Genomic DNA, 19,574 nt, shown 5'->3' with positions numbered 1-19,574 from the left:
TGTCATGGCCAATGTCATTGGTGCGCTCTTCTAGCCGCCCTGCTCCTAGACCCAACCTCGTGAAAAACCACACAAACACGCTGTGTGTACTTTAGAGCCAGTTACAGCTGCAAGCAGTGAAATCTGGATTGTGTTAGCCCATGCACTGTGATTTATAAATTGTTTCTCAGGCCATAAATTCCCACTATAATTGCACTCCAAGCCCCCTTCCACTCTCCTCACTCTTTCTCTCCCCCCTTCTTTCCCTCTCCGTCTTTCACTTCTTCGCCTCCTGCCCTTGCAGACACGCACACACGCTCCGGAGGTACGTGGTCCGGCACTAATTGTTTGCAGGAGGGAACTGGTTTGACAAGGCAGAAAGTTTTTGAAATTAGGCAGGGCGGTCACCATTGTGAGTCAGGGCTGTACGTCGCAGGTATGTTGTGTCATGCCTCCATATCGCCCCCCCCTGGACTAGTATTGCACAATAGCAGTTGTAAACGGTCTAAAGATAACGCTTCAGTCATTTAGTGCAATTTTGCAAAAATCTGCATGATTTCCTCTCCTGCATTTAATTGCAGAGGGGTTTTTTTTTTTTTCCTGAATGCGAAATTCGCTCCCTCGGGCCTCTCTGTGGTAGATTCAAGTTTTATCCTTCACAGCCAACAGGTTATAAAAAATATCCCTGTTTATTTGTTGTGCCTCGAGTTAGGTCTCCATATGGAGTAAAGCTTCTCAACAAATCCACTTTAAACGAACTAAACTGCAGTGGCTGCTTTGTAATTGTTTTCCAGTTCTGTTGCAGTCGGGTGACATGATTTTTTTTTTTTGCGATTTTGACGCTGGTTGGACTGGTTGTGGTTTAGCAGGAGGGGTATATTGGGGAAGGGGTGAAGAATGAGTTTGAGGTTGTGTGTGTGTGTGTGTGTGTGTGTGTGTGTGTGTGTGTGTGTGTGTGTGTGTGCGCGCTGGGGGAGGTAGTCTACCAAGGGAACACAATAAGCTCTTTGTCTTCATTATGCACTTAGCATTTGAGGAAGACATGAAGGTTTCTCTATTTTACTTTATCTTCAACTGTTTTTAAGGCTAGTGTACCTCAATTTTAGTAGAAATATGTGTCATTTAGTCTTATTCAAATACACTCTGCATTATTTCAGTCAAATTATTTATATTATTATTGTAAAATATAGTTATCATAAGTTGGATGCCTACAAAGTTGTAGATTATTATAGCGAGCACTTTTGGGTTATAAAATGGCTTTGTTATCCCTCTTGGCAGCTTGTGAGTTAACAAGCTCAGACTGTTCATCGTAAACCTGGGTATAGTTTGGACTGCAGTGTTGTAACCAGATACCGAAATACTGGAAACCGCATAACTGACTTGTAATTGACTTTAAGGAGGGTGGCTGCATTTTGCCTTTGCAGAAACACTGAACTCCCAACAGACAGCTTATTACTTTCTCGTGGTCGTAATTATGTGTTGGGTTTTATTTGACCTACTGTTTTGTCTTGGGCCACAATACCTTATGTTGTTATTCGTTATGTTGTCAAGGTTTGTTTGTGCTTTTCTGGTTAAATAATAGAAAAGATTAATGTATTGCACATATTTGAAGTGTATTTCACGTTTCAATTATGAAAAATTGTAGTTTAGCGTGTGCATCTTAAGTGGTTTTTTTTTTTGTGATCAGAAACTGAAGGTGTCTCCCAAAGGTAGTTCCTTTTTTCTTCTGCACCCGGACGGTTGATGAATGCAAACTTGGTCTCTGTTGCCGTCCCTAAATGGGCCACATTGCCATGGAAACCCCTGGTCTCTGGATGGCTGACCTCTGAACCAGTTCTTTAAGTAGGCAGTGAATGGAGGGAGTAGTGTTATCAGTGAGGTCACAATAGTATCCATGGGAACTCGGAGAGCAACTGTCAGTCATGAGTCTTTCCTGTCCAGTTCTGTGTGGAAGCCACTGGCTTGATGAAAAGAGGCACTTTAACGCAACTAATGTAGGCAGGTCAGCCAGCGCCACTGAACTACAGGAACAAACCGCAAACATGTGCTCTGTTGCATTTATAATGAATTGCGCTTGGATTTATAAGTGAAGGGTTTTTTTTTTTAATAAGTAGTAATGCAATTATTTTCAACATGTGTCAGTTTAAAAAGTCACAATTTACAAGAGTAAAATATTTTAGTAGTTTTGTAACCTATTATACTGTCCAATACTGATGTTTAAAATATTTATTTTATTTTATTTATTTTTCCAGTTTTCCATCTCTTATTTAAATTTATATATATATATATATATATATTTTATATATACTAATATATGTTATATTTTTTCTTTTAAATTGTTCTTTTAAATTTTATATATATATATACACACACACACACATATTTCAATTTAAAATAATATATATATATATATTATATTTTATATATATCTATTATATTATATATATATTTTTTATTTTAAATTGAAATAAATGTTTTTTATATATATATATATAATATATAATTTTTTTTTAATTAATTTATTCATTTATTCATTTATTTCAATATATATATATATATATATATATATATATATATATATATATGTTATCTACTTCAAAAATTGGTCTAATCTTGGCCTATACCAAATTATATTGTGCATCCCTAATAAAACTTTTGTGTCCAAAAATGACATTGCAGATGATTTTGATCACAGTAATATTTTGTTTCAAGGAAATTGTATTTAATTTGGGTTAAATTAATTTTATGCTTTGGCCGTTTATAAACACACAGGTTTGGATTCAATTGCTGAAACAAAATTAGCATCTGCTGATCCCTTGAACCTGAAAGTTCCCAGAATCATGTTGAATTACTTCCTAATGTAATCGGTGCATGAATAGTTGATTTGTTGGTTAAATTACTGCAGTCCAACCGATTGTTTCTGTAATAAGATAAGTCTTGTTTAATGAGCTTCTCCTCCTCCTCCTCTGAGTTTAATCTCTGAAATCAGACTTCATAATTACATAATGTTTTGCCGTTTTGTTTTTTTTATTCAAAGTTTTTTTTGTTTTGTTTTTTCTTCCCATCAATGAAAAGGCTCAGATCTCTAATTCATATTTGGAGGCGGTCAAGAATTCCTGTCCCTCCCCTGCAAATTAATTTCCAATTAGCACAGATAGGGGTGTCGTTTGCCTATGAATTGTTTACTTAATTATCGGAAACTCTTGCAGCTCTTAAACAAACAATAGGCCTGAATGCCAACCTGCGGTGAGGGAGGGCTGGAAACCGCTGCCTCTATTGTCTTTTGCTCTGGCGGCAGTGAAAAGAGCAGCAAGAGGTGTCGCACGCATAAATAAATGAGTCAGGTGATGTCAGACCCCTCTGGCCGCATCAGGGCCTTGCCCTATAGGCATACATGCACGTAATCCAGAGCCTTTTGTCTGGCTTAACTGTTCCGATGCTGAGATGTAATGGATTCCTTTGTGCGCCACCGGCGTTCTTCTCCATTCTAGTGGAGGGTGTGTGTGGAATGGGTGGAAACATTGGGGAGAAATGTAGGCCATGCTTTGAATGATTGACATGACCTACTTGGCTCCGCCCCACTCAGGATTTGTTTTTCCCCCCTTTTCCAAGAACGTTGCGCTATTTTGTGGAAGCTCTTGCGGTTTGAGGTACAGCGTTTAAAATCCCCGGTATCCAAAACGAAGCCTGCGGTCGCAGCAACACATGTTGAGGCTTCCAGATATCCCCTTAAAGAGGTGTCTTCGTCTCTGTTTTGACAGAAGGCTTCATTTCATCCAGCATATGACTGTCAAAAGTATATTTGTGAAGTTTTAAGTTGTCATAATCCTGTTAAAGATCCACATCATCTTCGCTCAGCGGGGCGGAAAGTATTTAAGCAGCATTTCAATCTTTCTCGGTGACCTTTTGACATCAAGTAGACAGCTACAAACTCACTCCAGGTGTATTTATGAAATTAAACCGCATGATCCTGTTTAGAAGTATGTCTTCTGTCTTAGCCTGCCTCGGGCAATGAGTGACATTTTTATTTTTTATAATTTACTACCATTTTTCATAATTCAGTATATTTTTAATATTCAGTATGTATGCTTCAGATTTATTTTATATATTTTATTTATTTTATTTTATTCCGTGGATATTTGGTCATTTGGAGATAAACATTTTTTTTGATGCATTTATAAATATTAACTAAATTTAAATATAGATACGATTTAAAAATAATCTAATTTGCTCTAAATTAAATTGTCATGTACATTATGTCAGCCACCTTCTTCTCTAATCAGCCTGTGTTTACCACAAATTTTTAGTTTTTCAGGTTTTCTTATATAGTATTTGTGTTGTTTTTCTTTGTGAGGCTTTGATTTATTATGTTGCTCAGCAGGTTGTTACTGCATTTGAAATGTATTTTCAGGGGTTCATGTCTGTGCACCATTTCTTTTCTCTTCTCAACAAGAAGTGCATTTTGCATTTGCTAAGCATCTGCTCTTGGAGTTATGGCTTTCAAATACAAATCCCCAGACCCCATGATTGTTTACTTTGGCCGATCTCCCTTTGTGTCTCCAGAAAAGCAGGGCACAGGTCCCTGCAGCCCGGTAGTGTGTTTGTGTGGGAAGGCAAAACTGAGATTGTATTTCAAGATAGTATGTTAAGTTTTCAGTCAAGTGATGGCGGTTATGATGAGGAAGGTAGATTGTATTTTTTCAGTCATCCGTCCACTTTAACTGCAGCTGCAAATACCAGAAACATGGTAAGGCCTCCTGACAAGAACTAGATGTGTCTCAGAGTGGTTCTTCTCATTCACAGATGCCCTCTGAAAGCTGACCACACACTTAAAGGGATAGCTGACCTGAAAATGTAAATTCTGTCATAATTTACTCACCCTCATATTAAACCTGCATGACTACTTTTCTTCTGTGGAACATGACAAAAAACAAAGACATGTTGCTTGGACACCAACATTCTTCAAAATACCATCTTTTGTGTTCCACAGAAGAAAGTCATACAGGTTTGGAACAACATGAGGGTGAGTTCGTTTTTGGGTCAACTGTCCCTTTAAGGACATTAATTTCAACTGTCTGGCCAAATTAGATGTTGAACTTGCGGCTGTCGTTTATCAACTGTACTACAGACAATGGAAGGTGAAAGTGAACCCAACATCTTTAATAAACAGGGCACAAGGTCTCGATTCATCCTGCCAGCTGTAAGGAAACTGTACCAGTTCCTGCTCATAAAGTACTTTTGCTTTCCGCACCACCTAACCCTGCAACTCCGTCCACCGGACCATAATGTCTTTTCCATTTTTAGCCCACATTCTTATCCAAACTTCCTCACAACAGTTCCATTTGTGATTAATGAAGTTTAAAGCCTTTTTAACCCCTAATGTACCATGATGGTTGGTAGTAGAACATGTTTGGGTTATTTACTATGAGATCTTGTTGTTTTAAAGGGTTCGTTCACCCAAAAATGAAAATTCTGTCATTTAATTATTTACCCTCATGTCGTTCCTATCCCGTAAGACATCTTCGGAACACAAATTAAGATTCTCTTCCATGTCAGTCTCCAGTCATGTAGTAAACACAGTGCGGTGCTTCCGGGTTCTACTTCAGAACATTTATTTTTTGCGCACGAAAAGTCGTCGCTTCATAATATTAAGGTTGAATCACTGTAGTCACATGTACTATGTCTTTACTACCTTTTTGGGCCTTGAAAGGGTTATAACTTTGCAGTCTATCTGAGGCCAGAAAGCTCATGGATTTAATCAAAAATATCTTAATTTGTGTTCCGAAGGTCTTACAGGTTTGGAGCGACATGAGGGTGAGTAATTAATGACAGAATTTTCATTTTTGGGTGAACTGACCCTTTAACGGTTGAATCTGCAGAAGTTTTGGTATTGCAATGTTGGACAATATCCATCAAATGCTTACATGAGGGTTTACACAGTTTAGGGATTGCCATTTAGTGTTGGTTATTGACTTAAACTTTTGTGAAGCAGTTGTTGCAAAGTGTATTTATGGTACTTATGGAAAAAAAATCCAAATTTACTGGAGTATTCAAATGTTAGCATGACTGCATGGTTATTTAATATATAAACTATTTTATTCATTGCATTTCAGGCAAAAATAACTCTATTTTGATATTCAGTTTCTGTGATGTGAGACTTTAATCATATAGCCCACCCGTAGTATATATGCTTGTATGTCGATGTATAAGGATTTGTCTACATTTATGGTGTCCCTTAAGTAGAACTAAGAGTTCTTGAGGTATATATGATCACTATAAACCCAGATGCTTTCAGCTCCTAGACTCAAGAGCTTAGATACGGGAACGATGACTCCACGGGAACATCTGATACGGTTTGACTTCTACACAAACCAGATGACTGAGCCAGGCGGGGAAGCTCCGTGAAGGGATGAAAAACTCAATTTTATAAATTGCTCCTGAAAATCATAAGCGCTGGATGCGAGGGGCCCCAGAAAAGCTGAAAGGCATCAAACTTTGACACGTGCACGGAGCAGTGAGGGCTTTCACAATAAATGTCTCCCTCTGTATAGGAAGTCCAGTCATTCATCACTGTGTGTCTCTTCCCTGCTCCTTCTCTCATTCCATACCACACTCACCCTAACAGCATCGCTTTTGCATTCTCCATACGCTCTCATTGATTTATAGAAGGGGTAAAATTAGAGAAAGGCAGATCTCCATTTCTGCTCCATGCATTCTGTAAGGCCCCTTCCTATTCTCCCAGTGCGTTATGGGACTTCCTCCCAGCTGTTCCTCATACTAACATACACACATATTATCCATCCAGCTGGGCATTTACTATGCTGGGACCTGCAGTCCAAATCATATTTAACTTCCACGTTTCACCCCCTCCCCTGGGCCGGACTGCTCTCGTCTCAGCCCCCTAAACTGTTCCAGCTAATGCTCCCAGGTGCTAAACAGCACTCGAAGTTCATCTCCACAGCTTTCAAATGAATTAAGACAAAGAACAGCTGGATTGCTGGAATCCGTTGATGACTCAGAGGTCCATTTAATTGATTTCTTCCATTGGATCTTCTTACCAGACTAATTCAATTTTAAAGGAGTATTCCAGGTTAAATACAGATCTGTGTTTGTGTATTGAAATATGAGTCTGTACTAGACTTAATAGTCAACAATTGTAGCTTTGTGGACTTTTCATCCAAGGGGCGAGACTGAATTATTTCAGTACAAAAACTTGACTTTTAACCCACCCGTTAAAGATGGAAACTCAAAAAAACTGTTTTGGCGACTTTTTTTTTTTTTTATCAAGACGGGCATTCTACAACATCGCTATATCCATTTGAAGTAATAGGAGTATTTTTGGTTATGCAATGATATGTAGACCACCTGTCAAATGTGTTAATGATTGTCTTTTTCTTTTGTCCTCTGCAGTATCTACAAATGAAATGGCCTCTACTTGACGTTCCTGGCACAGCAGCCCTCAAAGACTCCAGATCACCAACACCAGGGCACTTAGTAAGTCCACCAGCAACTTCATGTCTTGTACAGTTCTCAATGCAATCAAAAAGGTCTTAAGATAAGTTGGGTATTTTTGAAAATAGTCCATTCTTATGTTGTGCTCTTGAATGATATGCGTGCTTGGGGAAACAAATGATTTGAAAGGCAACATTTTGATATGAAACCATTAAATGAACAGTAAAATATTGTAATATACTGATATTCATTTGACTAGGTTGGTTTAACTAGGTTTAAGAGCAAAGGTACATTGGTGACTTCTGTCACAATGAACAACCGGAAATATGTTTGCCCACACAAGCACGACTAGCTTTTAGCCGAAGCCTGTCTTAGGCCAAGGGCTTAAGCTTGTCGTTCTAAGTGTCAACAAGCAACAGACTTATTTTCCTGCCATTCCACCCCCTCCGGCCACTCATGCGACCCAACTTTTGACCTGCTTCACCCTTTCCAGACACCACGGCGGAGAACCTCAGGAATGCTCGCTCCAAATGACAGCTAATCCATTCCGGAGACACGTTTTTTCACCCTCCAAACATGGAGTTAGTCCGCTCAGAATGAATGAGGTTCTGCCACGGTGACAAAGTGATCACTGACTGTGGTCCGAACTAGAAGATTAGACCGTTTGCCCAAGAGATTTCCAAACAGACTTTGGGTCCGTTCTGTCTAAATGAGAATCCAATTTAAAGTTCTCAGGCCAAAGTTTACGATGACCTGATAATAGGACCGGTACACTGGGCCTGTTGTGTCTGCTGTTTTGTCCTTATTTACTTAGCATGTGTTTCATAAAGCACCTATTATCATGCTTGGGGACTCCAGACAGACTGCAAATATGCAGCGAGGGAATTTCAATCCAATTATACGGAGATGAGTTGACCATTGAAGCCTGTTGATGCTGACTTTGCTTTAACACTCAGTATTGTGTTGACCTTACAGAACATAGAAACACTGAATGCTACTGTTCTCCCTCCAGGAAAATGGACTTCACTTCCTTATTAGATGCTGGCATTGGGGCTTAATTTCTGGCATGTAGATCTGGGGCAATCTCTTGTGATTGGAGGATTAATTAGAGTCAGTAAATAATTAGGTGACGTGCAAGAGGGTTTATTGTGTTTCTAATGAATGACAGGGGCTGCTGAATTCACACCAGGCTGCCGAGAGGGTATGAGTGACCTGTGGAAACCGTTTCTGTGGCTGCACAGATTGGGTCCAGAAGGCACACATGCTAATAGGGTGAGCCAGAGTAGTCCGAAAGGCTCAATTATTCAGGAACCAGGTTTGTTTAGCATTCCATTGGCATCCCTCTGAGTGTGTGTGAGTTTGATATTGCAGCACCAAGCCCACCTCTTCACATTGCCTTCCATACAATGCATCTGGACCCAGGCCACATGAATAATACATCAAACCGAAACAGAGGGGCAGGTGATGTGTGAGGCATTGTGTGGGAACTTCAGCCTTGTCAACTCTGTAAGCTGTGTGTGAGATTTTTTTTTTTTCGTGTCTGTGGTCAAAATCATACTAAAAATCCTGTGGCATTACCATGGGTCATGTATCAAATGGTAATACAATAGTACTTTGAAGTATACCATGGTACAATTTGATTAGCATATTCATATATACCAAAAAATAGCATGGCAGTGTCCAAAAACCATGATATTAGCATGATGTTTGCGCATGGTGTCTTTTATGATAATACCATGATAATTATGATTATGATAATACATTATGATAATACCACAGACTCCTAAAAGTGTCTTTTTGAGAGCCCATGCACTTTACAGACTGAAAATGAGCTTGATCTCCAAGTAGTTTAACTGAATGTCTTTTTAGCATTTCTGATTTCTTAAACTTCACAGAAAAAAAAACATAAATCAAGTTGTAAGCTCATAGTTTTGTATCTGATATGAAATAATCTGAAAAAAATAATCTTTTCTTACAAACTTCTTAGAATATTTCTTAAGTATTTTCTTAACTTTTTTCTTAAGTGCAATTCTTGAAAAATTCTTAAGACGTTCTCAAATATTATCTTTAGAACATCTTAATTTTTTTCTTAAGAAATAAATGACAGGCTTTTGTGTTATTTGATTGAGAGGCGGGTATTGCTGAAGAACGCTGAGTCATGGTAAGCGCAGATTTTAGTTGTAACTGGCTTGACGGGAGTTTTTTATGCGCTGTGTCAAGTTAAAATACTCTAGTGATCACTGTTTTCATGATGGATCGGTGTCACTTCAGAGTACTCGTCCACATTCCTGGTACTAGTAGGTTTTTGGGAAAATAAAAGATTCTTGTCTTTTTCCTTAAGTTAGAAAATAAGAAGAAATTGGCAGTTAAGAAGAATTTTATTCTTAAGAATGTTTTGTGAATCCCCTGGTTCTTAAAACCCACATTCAGTCATTGTGTTTAGCAAACAGTTACATTAGCAAACACTTATATTAGCAACAGCCGACACAGCAATGGCAATTGGCTAGCCCCCACCTTAGCTGTTGTCTGTCTCAAAGGCATGCACGCACATTAGGCCTAGTCAAGAAATTATGGTTTAAATAATTTATTATAAACTAATAAAGTTTATTAGTCATGAGTCCACCAGCCATTTTCAAATTGTTTTCAAAAATCAGATTACAAATGGAAATTCCATTTAAAGTGCCTGCTAATGACATTGACAATTGATGTGAGTTGATGACTTAGGCATGATGTTTTTGCTGATGGGAAGTGTTGCGTGTTTGTGCAAAAACCAGATTGGTGTGTCATATGATCATATTTTAGTTTCCCCAATAAAGCTGTTGTGGCCTCAATGTACAATGTCTGGTAAAGTATGAGTATGTAAACCTATGTGAAACAAGAACGCTAAAATCCAGAAAATAGTTCTTAAAGGAAATTCTTAAATGTAATTCAAAGCCATGTGTACCCCTCAGGCTCTAGATGGTGATTATTGTAAATTGTGCCCCATTGTTAGGGATCATACTGTTTGGCTTATACTGCTAGTTTTGGCTTGTCCTCTCCTCTGCACTATTTTATTATCCTTCATTTGAATCTGTGTTTAGCCTCTCATTCTTCCAGCGCTAAAGCGGTTCATTGTGTCTTGATCCCTCTTGCTCAAACGCCTGTTTGCTCAGTAACTCAAGTCAGAGATGGAGGAGGTGTAGCCAAAAGAGAAAAAAAACAGGCCACATTTGCTTCTTACGCCACAATGTGCTTGTTTTAGCAGAGCTCCAGTTTTAACAGCTCCATGTGGTGGCACCAGAAGTCGTCTTTGGGCGGGTTCCTTCGCCAGCAGGCGGAGAAGAGCAACAGATTAATCAGCAGGTGTAGAGCGCTGACCCTGCACTTCGTTTCATACAGTTGCGACTTTTGTCGTTTTCAAATAGCTGCAACACCTTGTGGAGAGTCACTCCAAATAACTCTTAAGATAACATTGTACTTCTTTGAATGGTTTCGCTAACATTGTTTTAACTTTAGTTCTAAGCATCTCAAAAAATAATGGCCGTTAAATGAAAGACTGACCTAGCACAATTGGTAAATATGTGCTTGAGAACTCTAGAGTCAATGTAATTTAACTGTGATACAAAAGGTGGAACAATGTTTACACAATGACTCACTTTTTCTGTTTGGAGAGGTGTTTTGTCAGCTGTTTTTCACTGTTTTGCTGGTCAGGCGTCTTCTCCTCCTACAGACCAACTTACAAAAGTGGATTTAGGGAGATTTATCAGGCTTCGCCCTTGATGAACTGCAGGACTTGTTTGAACAAAAGGTAAAAGGTACCTGTTGACAGACCTCAATTGAAGAAGAACCCAATCATGCCATCTAAAGGTTGATTCCTGCATATTGCAACTAGAATGGTTTGCTGAGAAAGTGCTGTTTTTGCTGTATCATTGTCCTTATGTTACCAAACCCAGTGACTCAGCTTGCATATGTTTTCAGTGCTCACCATACTGTAGTCGTACTGTGTTTTCCCCCAGTCCTTAATTTAAGACTTAAGTTGTGTTAATCTGGTGGACACTTCCATTCCATTAGCTGTAAAGCACCCACTTAAACAACAAATAGGAGTACTCTGACCAGGTGTTGATATGGATCCTTGGGATGCTTGGGAGTCAGCCAGTCCCATCCAGTCCATTTGTAAGGGAGGCGAGGGGCCCAGTCTGGCGGCACTCTATGCTTGGGATGGTGGTGTCGGAGGCAAAACGGCTGGCGTGTTGACACAGCAGGGATTCTTGGCAGTAGGATAGTGAGAAAGAGAGACCATTAGCCTCAACAGCTAATATCATAGTGCAGTGGTCAAACATCATCTTAGAGGATCAGTGCAAGTTGTCCTCTTTCTTTCTTAATCAACCTACTGACCGATCTTTGAAGCAGTCCTTTGATGGACCTTGCAGGGTTTCCAGAAGTCAGGCTCAGCCTGTCTCTGAAAATGCAATGCTAAATTATGTACAAACACAGAAACAGACAGACAGTCAGACAGATAGATGGAACCAGAAAGGCGAGGGATAGAGAGGCAACCCAGAGATCTGGATGTGTTTGGACTGTGGGAAATGAGAGCCAGCCTTGTCTCAATGCAAGCCTTGTTCATGTTCACAGAGTGCTGGTTGGAGCAGAGGTCAAACCCACTGCCTACATAGAGGTGGGGGGAAGGTTAGCATGGAGGAAACAAGACGGCATTCTCCACTCTCGCTCCCTTGTGACGTCCTGAGCCAACAAGTACCCCATTCAGTCTACAGCTCACCACCTTGCGTTGGCTTGTGTACACATCACAGCAGTGCTGCTTCTGATATTATTATAGTTCTGCTATATTTATGTAGTTGGGGTTTTGCTAGTAAATTATATTCTAATATAAGTTCCTCAGTATTCGGGAGGGGGTGGGTGATAGATTTACCTATAATTGACTGTGTACTTAAAATTGATGAGTTATCATTCCGGCAGCTAGCTATAAACAAGTCGAACCAACTACTTTGCTGAGCAAGATTCTCTTCAAACTGTTAGTATGCCATGACATTAGTTAACATGAAAGAGAAAACTGACTAGACAGTTTATGCTAATGCAGCAAGCATTAGCATAGCGCACCCCTTGCTGGAACTCTTAGAATGTGAAACATGAAATTGAGCTTGCTTAGCTAAGCATTTCCAGGCCTTAACATATGGATGTGTAATAAAAGCTGAAATAGCCTTTATGGTTGGTTTTGGCTAGAATATAGGGAACTTTTTAAGCAACGCTCTTCAGAAAGTCATTAGGTTTTAACTCAAAGGTAACATGTCCCTTTAGCAATCTCGTTAGCCTGGTGGAGGGGTAGTCAACCCTGCTCCTGGAGGGCTACCTTCCTGCAGACTTCAGTTGCATTCTTGCTCCAACATACCTTCCTCTTATTTTCAAGTAATCCTGAAGACCCTGATTAGCTGGTTACGGTGTATTTGAGTAGGTTTTGCTACCCCTGGCCTAGCAGTTTCCAACATTGTGCCTTTTAACACTCTCAAATGTAGTCCTGATCTGTTTAACTTTTGCCACCTTGCCAAGAGAAGCATTAAAGGGTTTGTTACAACAGGTGCCTCTTGATCCCTAAGAGTGTAGTGACTGCCACTTCCCTTCAAATGCCAGGCCTGTGCTAGCGTCAATTATGGCGAGTGGCAGCTGAAATCATCTCTCTTGTCGCTAGTGTGCTAAACGAGAGAAATGCTGCCTGCTAGGGGTGTAAGGTGTGATTTCTCCCACCCTCCATACAGCCGGTCAAATGCCCAACTGGTGTTTATTTTCCTTTAGTAGGAGAAGTAGGAAAAAGTAAACCCTGCTGTCGAGACCTATTGTTCTTTAAAACACTCTGGCGCCGCTCACGAGTAATGAGGTCTAATGGCTATTTTCTTCTTTTCGCTTGCTTTTTTGGTTGTTTAAACATGCACACTCATCTCATTCCCCCCTCCCTCACCTCTTTTGCTTTCTCCTTTTGTTTTTCAGTCTAATAAGGTGCCGGTGGTCCAACACCCCCATCACGTTCATCCCCTCACACCGCTGATCACCTACAGCAATGAACACTTCTCCCCGGGGACGCCTCCCTCTCACCTCTCACCGGAGATTCTCGACCCAAAGACGGGTAAGCACCACCAACTGGTTCAGCAATCTGAGATGCAAAGCTTTGAGTAGAGTAATTACTTGTTTTGATGGGGTTTATTGGAACTGTGTGGGGATAGAAGTAGTTACAGGTGACGTATGTCATTTTGGTGCCACTAGTGGCACTAAACTGAATTGCAACTAAACCAGTGGTGTGAATTTAATTTTTATTTATTTTTTCTTCCTCTGAAGACAGTCACTATATTTGCAATTCATTTAGGTGCCAACAGCAGACAGAAGTTATGCACTTCACCCTTAAATTGACTTGTGTTGATATGTGTCTTCAGTTTTTGTAATCCACAATTATTTCTTCAGGTATACCAAGGACCCCTCACCCTTCAGAGCTGTCCCCATATTACCCTCTCTCTCCTGGGGCAGTTGGACAGATCCCACACCCTCTAGGATGGCTGGTTCCTCAGTAAGTCTGAACTCCGAGGCCTTAAAATACATAACATCAACCTTATTTTACCCACGCAGATGGCATAATCAAGTTTGTAGCTATTTTTAAAAGTTCTCCTAGGAAAAGAGCAGCTGTTTGTCCTTGATTTTGCTGTAGCAAGTTGTTTGAGTGCTGTTCTTCTGTCTTCAGGCAAGGCCAGCATATGTACTCCATCCCTCCTGGGGGCTTCAGACACCCCTACCCTGCACTCGCCATGAACGCCTCCATGTCTAGGTATGTAAAAGAAGGCAGAACCTTCTCTTCTGCACCAACATGTTGATTTGAAGTTAAACTTGCATCTATTATTAGACATGAGAAAGCAGACAGCGCAATTCCTCCCTGAAGGCTCACAGAACAGATAGTACAGGAAACTGCTGATGTATTTTTTGCTCGATAATGGTGCCTTAGTCCCTCTATTTCTCTTTCAACCCTGTGCAATGCTTTTTTGAATGTTGCACAATTTGGTTTTACTTCACTCAGATAAAAGTAACACTTAATTGCCAATGCTCAATACTAAAAAGGAAATTAAATGAAATTTAGGTAACACTGAAATGTTTTTAGCATGGCATTTTTAAATATACCATGGTGACAAATGATTGTAATATTCACGTATTTATAGGGTACTTATAAAAATACCATGGTATTACCATTGTGCTTATCTGATAAACATGGAACTTTTTAAATCTGATGAAGAATAATTGTAATATTATGCAAATGTTACTTGGAAAAACTTCCAACCAAGAGAATCTGAGCAAACTTATTTTAGTTAGATAAAACCTGTACGCACCTAGAGTTATTGTTGCAGAAACTCAAGGGTGTAAATTATTTCACTTTCTACCATATTACTGTAGATATGCTAGCCATTATATAAAAGTAGCACATCCTGAAACTCTTGCTGAATAGAAACTTCTCTAATGCATGATTTTATCATATTCTTTCCATTCATATAATGCTAAAATTTCCTTAGAATGCTGGATGAGTTCAGTTGTCGCACGTCAGCCTGAAATCTCGATGTCTTTTAATCTCCCGCTACTGCTTTCATGGCTGTCTTATGACTTTGCACTTTTTGTTGGTCTGTAGCAAGAGAGATTGTTTTCTGCTTGCGTTCATTTTGTTGCACAGTGAAGTGCTGAAGTCCAGTGGAAATATGCGTTTAACAAGAGTGTGCAAATCACAGATTGGAACAGTTTTTTTTTTTCCTCATCTGTGAAAATGACAATGCTGCTATTGTATTAGCTGTTATGAATTTGGAAGCCCAGAGTACAGAGTTTTCCAGATGCAGCTGCTAGGATAGGTGCTCCCGGTGTGATGTCTATCTGTCCATCTATTCGTCTATCATTCTGTCCGTTTGCCATATTTGTCCATCTATCTGTCTGTCTCTCCATCCATCCATCTATCGTTCTGTCTGTCTGTCATTTTGTCTATCCATCCATCTATTTGTCTATCATTCTGTCTGTCTGCTGTTTTGTCTGTCTGTCTGTCCGTCTCTCCATCCATCTGTCTATCGTGCTGTCTGTCTGCCATTTTGTCTATCTCTTTGTCTGTCATATGCCATCCCATCCATCCATGGTTCTCTGTCTATCTGTCTTTCTGATAGACATCTGTTGATCTGTCTGTCTGTCATTTTGTCTATCTATCCATCTATCTATCAGTCTATCATTCTGTTTGCTATTCCATCCATCCATCCAACCAACCAACCAACCCCATGTTATAGCTGTCTGTTGCTGACAGTGAGTCTATCTCTCTCTCTCTAGTCTGGTATCCAGTCGATTCTCTCCTCACATGGTGCCTCATCCTTCTCATGGCCTGCACCAGACGGGCATCCCTCACCCCGCTATTGTGTCGCCTGCCATCAAACAGGAGCCCAATGGCGACAACGCCAGCAACTCGACACACGGGTGAGTCTCTGTCCTCCATTACTCTCTCACAGTCGTTCCTCTGCTCTTGTCCGACCGACATCATCTTTGCGTTCATCTGTGTCCGTACAGAAAGCCCTCGGTGCCTGTGAAGAAAGAGGAAGAGAAGAAGCCTCACATCAAGAAGCCTCTAAATGCCTTCATGCTCTACATGAAGGAAATGAGGGCCAAAGTAGTGGCCGAATGCACCCTGAAAGAGAGCGCAGCCATCAACCAGATCCTAGGCAGGAGGGTGAGTGCTTACAAATCCCATTATGACAGGAGCTGAGATGCATTAGTCTGTTTCTCTTCATCTTGTCTTAAAGGAACGGATCATCTAAAAATGAAAATTGCCATCATTTACTCACACTCATGTCATTCCAAACTCATATGAAGCACAAAAGGAGATATTCTGAAGATTGTGCTGGTCGCTCTATTCCGTGCAATTACAACGAATGGGCATTAAAGCTTTCAAACGTCAAAAAAGGACACAAAAACATCATAAGTGGTCCACGTGACTTTTGTGATTCTGAAATTTCTTCTTTTGTGCACAAGAAATAAACTCATATGGGTTTGAAATGACATGAGGGTGAGTAAATAATCAAATTGTAAATTTCTTGGTGAACTATCCCTTGAAAAAAGGAGGGAAATTTGACCATATGTTCTTTTATTCCGCAGTGGCACTCTCTTTCACGTGAGGAACAGGCCAAATATTACGAACTCGCCAGGAAAGAACGGCAGCTGCACTCTCAGCTTTATCCGGGCTGGTCTGCGCGAGACAACTATGTAAGTGAGCCTAGAATGCAGAGTTTAACGCAAATCATGTGGGGTTCGGATTCTTCCATTGTTTTTGGCAGCCAGGGGAGTTTTGCTTAATCAAACGCATCTAATTTGCTCCAAATCATGTCTCTCCACAGGGAAAGAGGAAGAAACGGAAGAGAGACAATAAACCTGATTCCCCACCAGAGAGTAAGTGTCATTGGCCATCTGTATTTCTTTCTCAGTTTCTGTATGTGTAGTCTTTCGCTGAACTAGAGCGGATTTTTTTTCCCAGCATCCCTGTTGGTCTGATCACTCAACTCACAGATCATGTTCAGTTCAATTTTGACATTAGAAGCTAGATGATGAACGTTTTGGGTTTTTTTTTTCCTTTGTATATTGGATTTTTTTAAAAAGGAAAAGTTCATTTATTCACATTGTTTTAAACCTATATGACTTTCTTCTGAACAAACCAAGACGTTTTGGTTTTTTTGTGATAATTTTGGAGCAATTGGGAGTAATTTTTGTAGCAGTTTTATATTTTTATGAAAATATGCTTTAAATTTATTCACTTTTTTAATATCATAATCATTAATTTTGGTCATTTTTTGAATAAAATGTCATCTAAATGTATTCGATTAAAAAATATTTTCTAAAAAAGTGTAATGAGAAGATGCTAAATAAATTGATTCAAATAAAAAAAAATTAAATAATAAATATTCAAACTTTTTATATATTAAAGTAGTATTTATTAGTAATTTTTTTTTTTTTTTTTTTTTTTTTTCAGTTTGGTTCCATTTTTGTTTTAGTAATTTTGCTATGTGCTTTTGCCATTTTTATGACTTGTCATAACACAGTATGTTTTACTTAAACTAGTTTAATTATCATCATAATGGCCATTTTTCATCTCGTTTGCATTATTGTGAAAAAGCCCTTTATTAACAAACATTTTGGTTAACACATTTTGGGAGTATATTTAACCCTTTTTCCCCCTCATCTGCAGGTAGCTTCTCGCCTCAGCCCAAGAAGCAGTGCATCCCGTACCTGCCGTCCGAGAAAATGTGTGACAGCCCTACCTCCTCGCACGGTAGCATGCTGGACTCCCCCGCCACACCGTCGGCCGCCCTGGCATCACCAGCGGCCCCTGCGGCCACTCACTCGGAGCAGGCGCAGCCCCTGTCCCTCACCACCAAACCCGAGGGAAGAGCCCACCACCCACACTTCCCCCTGCCAGGGAAAGCCTCGGGCTCCAGCTCCACTTCCTCTTCCTCGTCCTCCTCTACCACCTCCCATCCGAGCATCTCTCTCCACAGCCAGTCGGCGACCCTCCTTTCCCGTCCCATCCCGTTCAACACCCTGCCTCACTCCCTACTCTCCCCATCCTCACCTTTCCACCAGGCAGCCCTACATTCCCATCATGCCTTGCTGCAGACACAACCTCTCTCCCTGGTCACCAAATCAGTGGAGTAAAAAAAATGACAAAAAAAAAAACTTTTTACACCTGTATATTGCTTTGTTTTTACATTTTTATAGATATTAGACCAAGTTTTTAAGATAGAATGAAAAGGAATAATTATTGGTCAATATTTGACCACCCCTCTATTTTGCTTTTCTCTTTTAAACAAAAATGTATTTTTTTGTAAATTGCCTTTTTCCAATGTGATTCTCCAATGTTGCTACTTGTATAAAAGACAAATGTATAAAGGTTTCTCCTTTTTTTTTTTTTTTTTTTAAAGCCGTACTTGACAAAATACAATTTGTAGTTTTAGTTCCAATTCAATCTAATGGTAGTTAGGAGTTTGATATTTTTTTTTTTTTCTTCTTCTTTTTTTTCCTTTTTTTTTTTTTTTTCCCCCTCATTACTGCTTTCTTATCTTCTCTCTTGTTTTTATTTCTTTTGGTACCACCTCACCCTGTTCCTAACCCTGTTTGTGTGACTCTCCTAAGACTCCATAGCTAATAAACCTCAAGTTATTTCTAAAGGCTGCATTGTGTTTTTTGCTGTGTGAGGACACTGCATGTGATGACCGGCTGAATAATACGACATAGATCTTCTGAATAGAGCCAGTATCACACATGCTGTCAGTGTTCATTTATCTAATTAGGGCTCGTGAAGTGGTGTGTGTGAAATGCTGGCACTCATGATGTGCGCAAACTAAATTATATAATTCATTGTTGCGTAAAAGACAGCCTTGTAAAGAAAAAAGTAGACTCCGTTGTTTAAAAACACTGACATTATCCTCCTGGTAAAAGTTATCTGGGAGAGTAGTTTATCCAAAAATAGACATTTAAGGCCCGTTCACACCAAGAACGATAACTATATTTGCGTTCACACCAACGAACGATAACGGTCTTTATTCTAAGCTCACGCGCTCCGGTTTCAAAGTGTGTACAACATGTTTTTCCTGTTATTGTTGTATTTACACGGCTTTAACCAGCAGATGTCCTCAGCATGCTCTGTTTGGAGTGTGCCATCGATCTAATCTAACAGTCAATTTAGCTGACGAAGTCAATATAGTTGAATAAAAATTACGCCTAGTCTTTTTCACTGCAGCTTCAAAGGAAGCAAGACACTGTTGTCGAATCTAGTGCTGGATACCTGAGGTAATTTTATTTTACACTGTTTGCTAGCCTGGAATAATGATCTCATCGTTAAAACTTCTCACCATTTATTCAGAGGGTATGAACGATTGTTTTCCATATATCCATTTTCTTTCAAGTATGCTTGAAAAGGGGTTTTGACTTGTCAAACTGTGGTGGCTTTTTCTGGACGTCGGCGATTAACTTCTCCACAATGTCGTCCGCCATTTTAAATGGCGGACATTTTAAATTAGAATGAATTCTGATTGGCTGTCAGTGTTTTAACGGTCAACAGCTGGGGAAAAAATCGTTCTGAAAGTGATTCTAACGATATCGTTTCT

At 39.7% G+C, this 19,574-nt stretch overlaps 1 protein-coding gene across 1 annotated transcript in view; it reads left to right on the top strand.

The window, feature by feature from the left end:
- tcf7l1a (transcription factor 7 like 1a) overlaps positions 1-18,635 on the top strand; it is a 29,483-nt gene extending 10,848 nt beyond the window's left edge. The window contains exons 4-12 of the mRNA XM_051910781.1: positions 7,390-7,473; positions 13,408-13,543; positions 13,876-13,978; positions 14,150-14,233; positions 15,754-15,897; positions 15,988-16,147; positions 16,573-16,680; positions 16,812-16,863; positions 17,657-18,635. Coding sequence (XP_051766741.1) covers positions 7,390-7,473; positions 13,408-13,543; positions 13,876-13,978; positions 14,150-14,233; positions 15,754-15,897; positions 15,988-16,147; positions 16,573-16,680; positions 16,812-16,863; positions 17,657-18,123 — 1,338 coding nt within the window. The 3' untranslated portion in view covers positions 18,124-18,635. The remainder of the gene's footprint in view (positions 1-7,389; positions 7,474-13,407; positions 13,544-13,875; positions 13,979-14,149; positions 14,234-15,753; positions 15,898-15,987; positions 16,148-16,572; positions 16,681-16,811; positions 16,864-17,656) is intronic.
- Positions 18,636-19,574: the final 939 nt, after the last annotated feature.

The sequence above is a fragment of the Ctenopharyngodon idella genome, chromosome 10, assembly GCF_019924925.1.
Source record: "Ctenopharyngodon idella isolate HZGC_01 chromosome 10, HZGC01, whole genome shotgun sequence".
Classification (NCBI taxonomy): Eukaryota; Metazoa; Chordata; class Actinopteri; order Cypriniformes; family Xenocyprididae; genus Ctenopharyngodon; species Ctenopharyngodon idella.
Note: the sequence above shows the minus strand (reverse complement) of the source record. Positions and strands in the feature narration are given on the sequence as shown.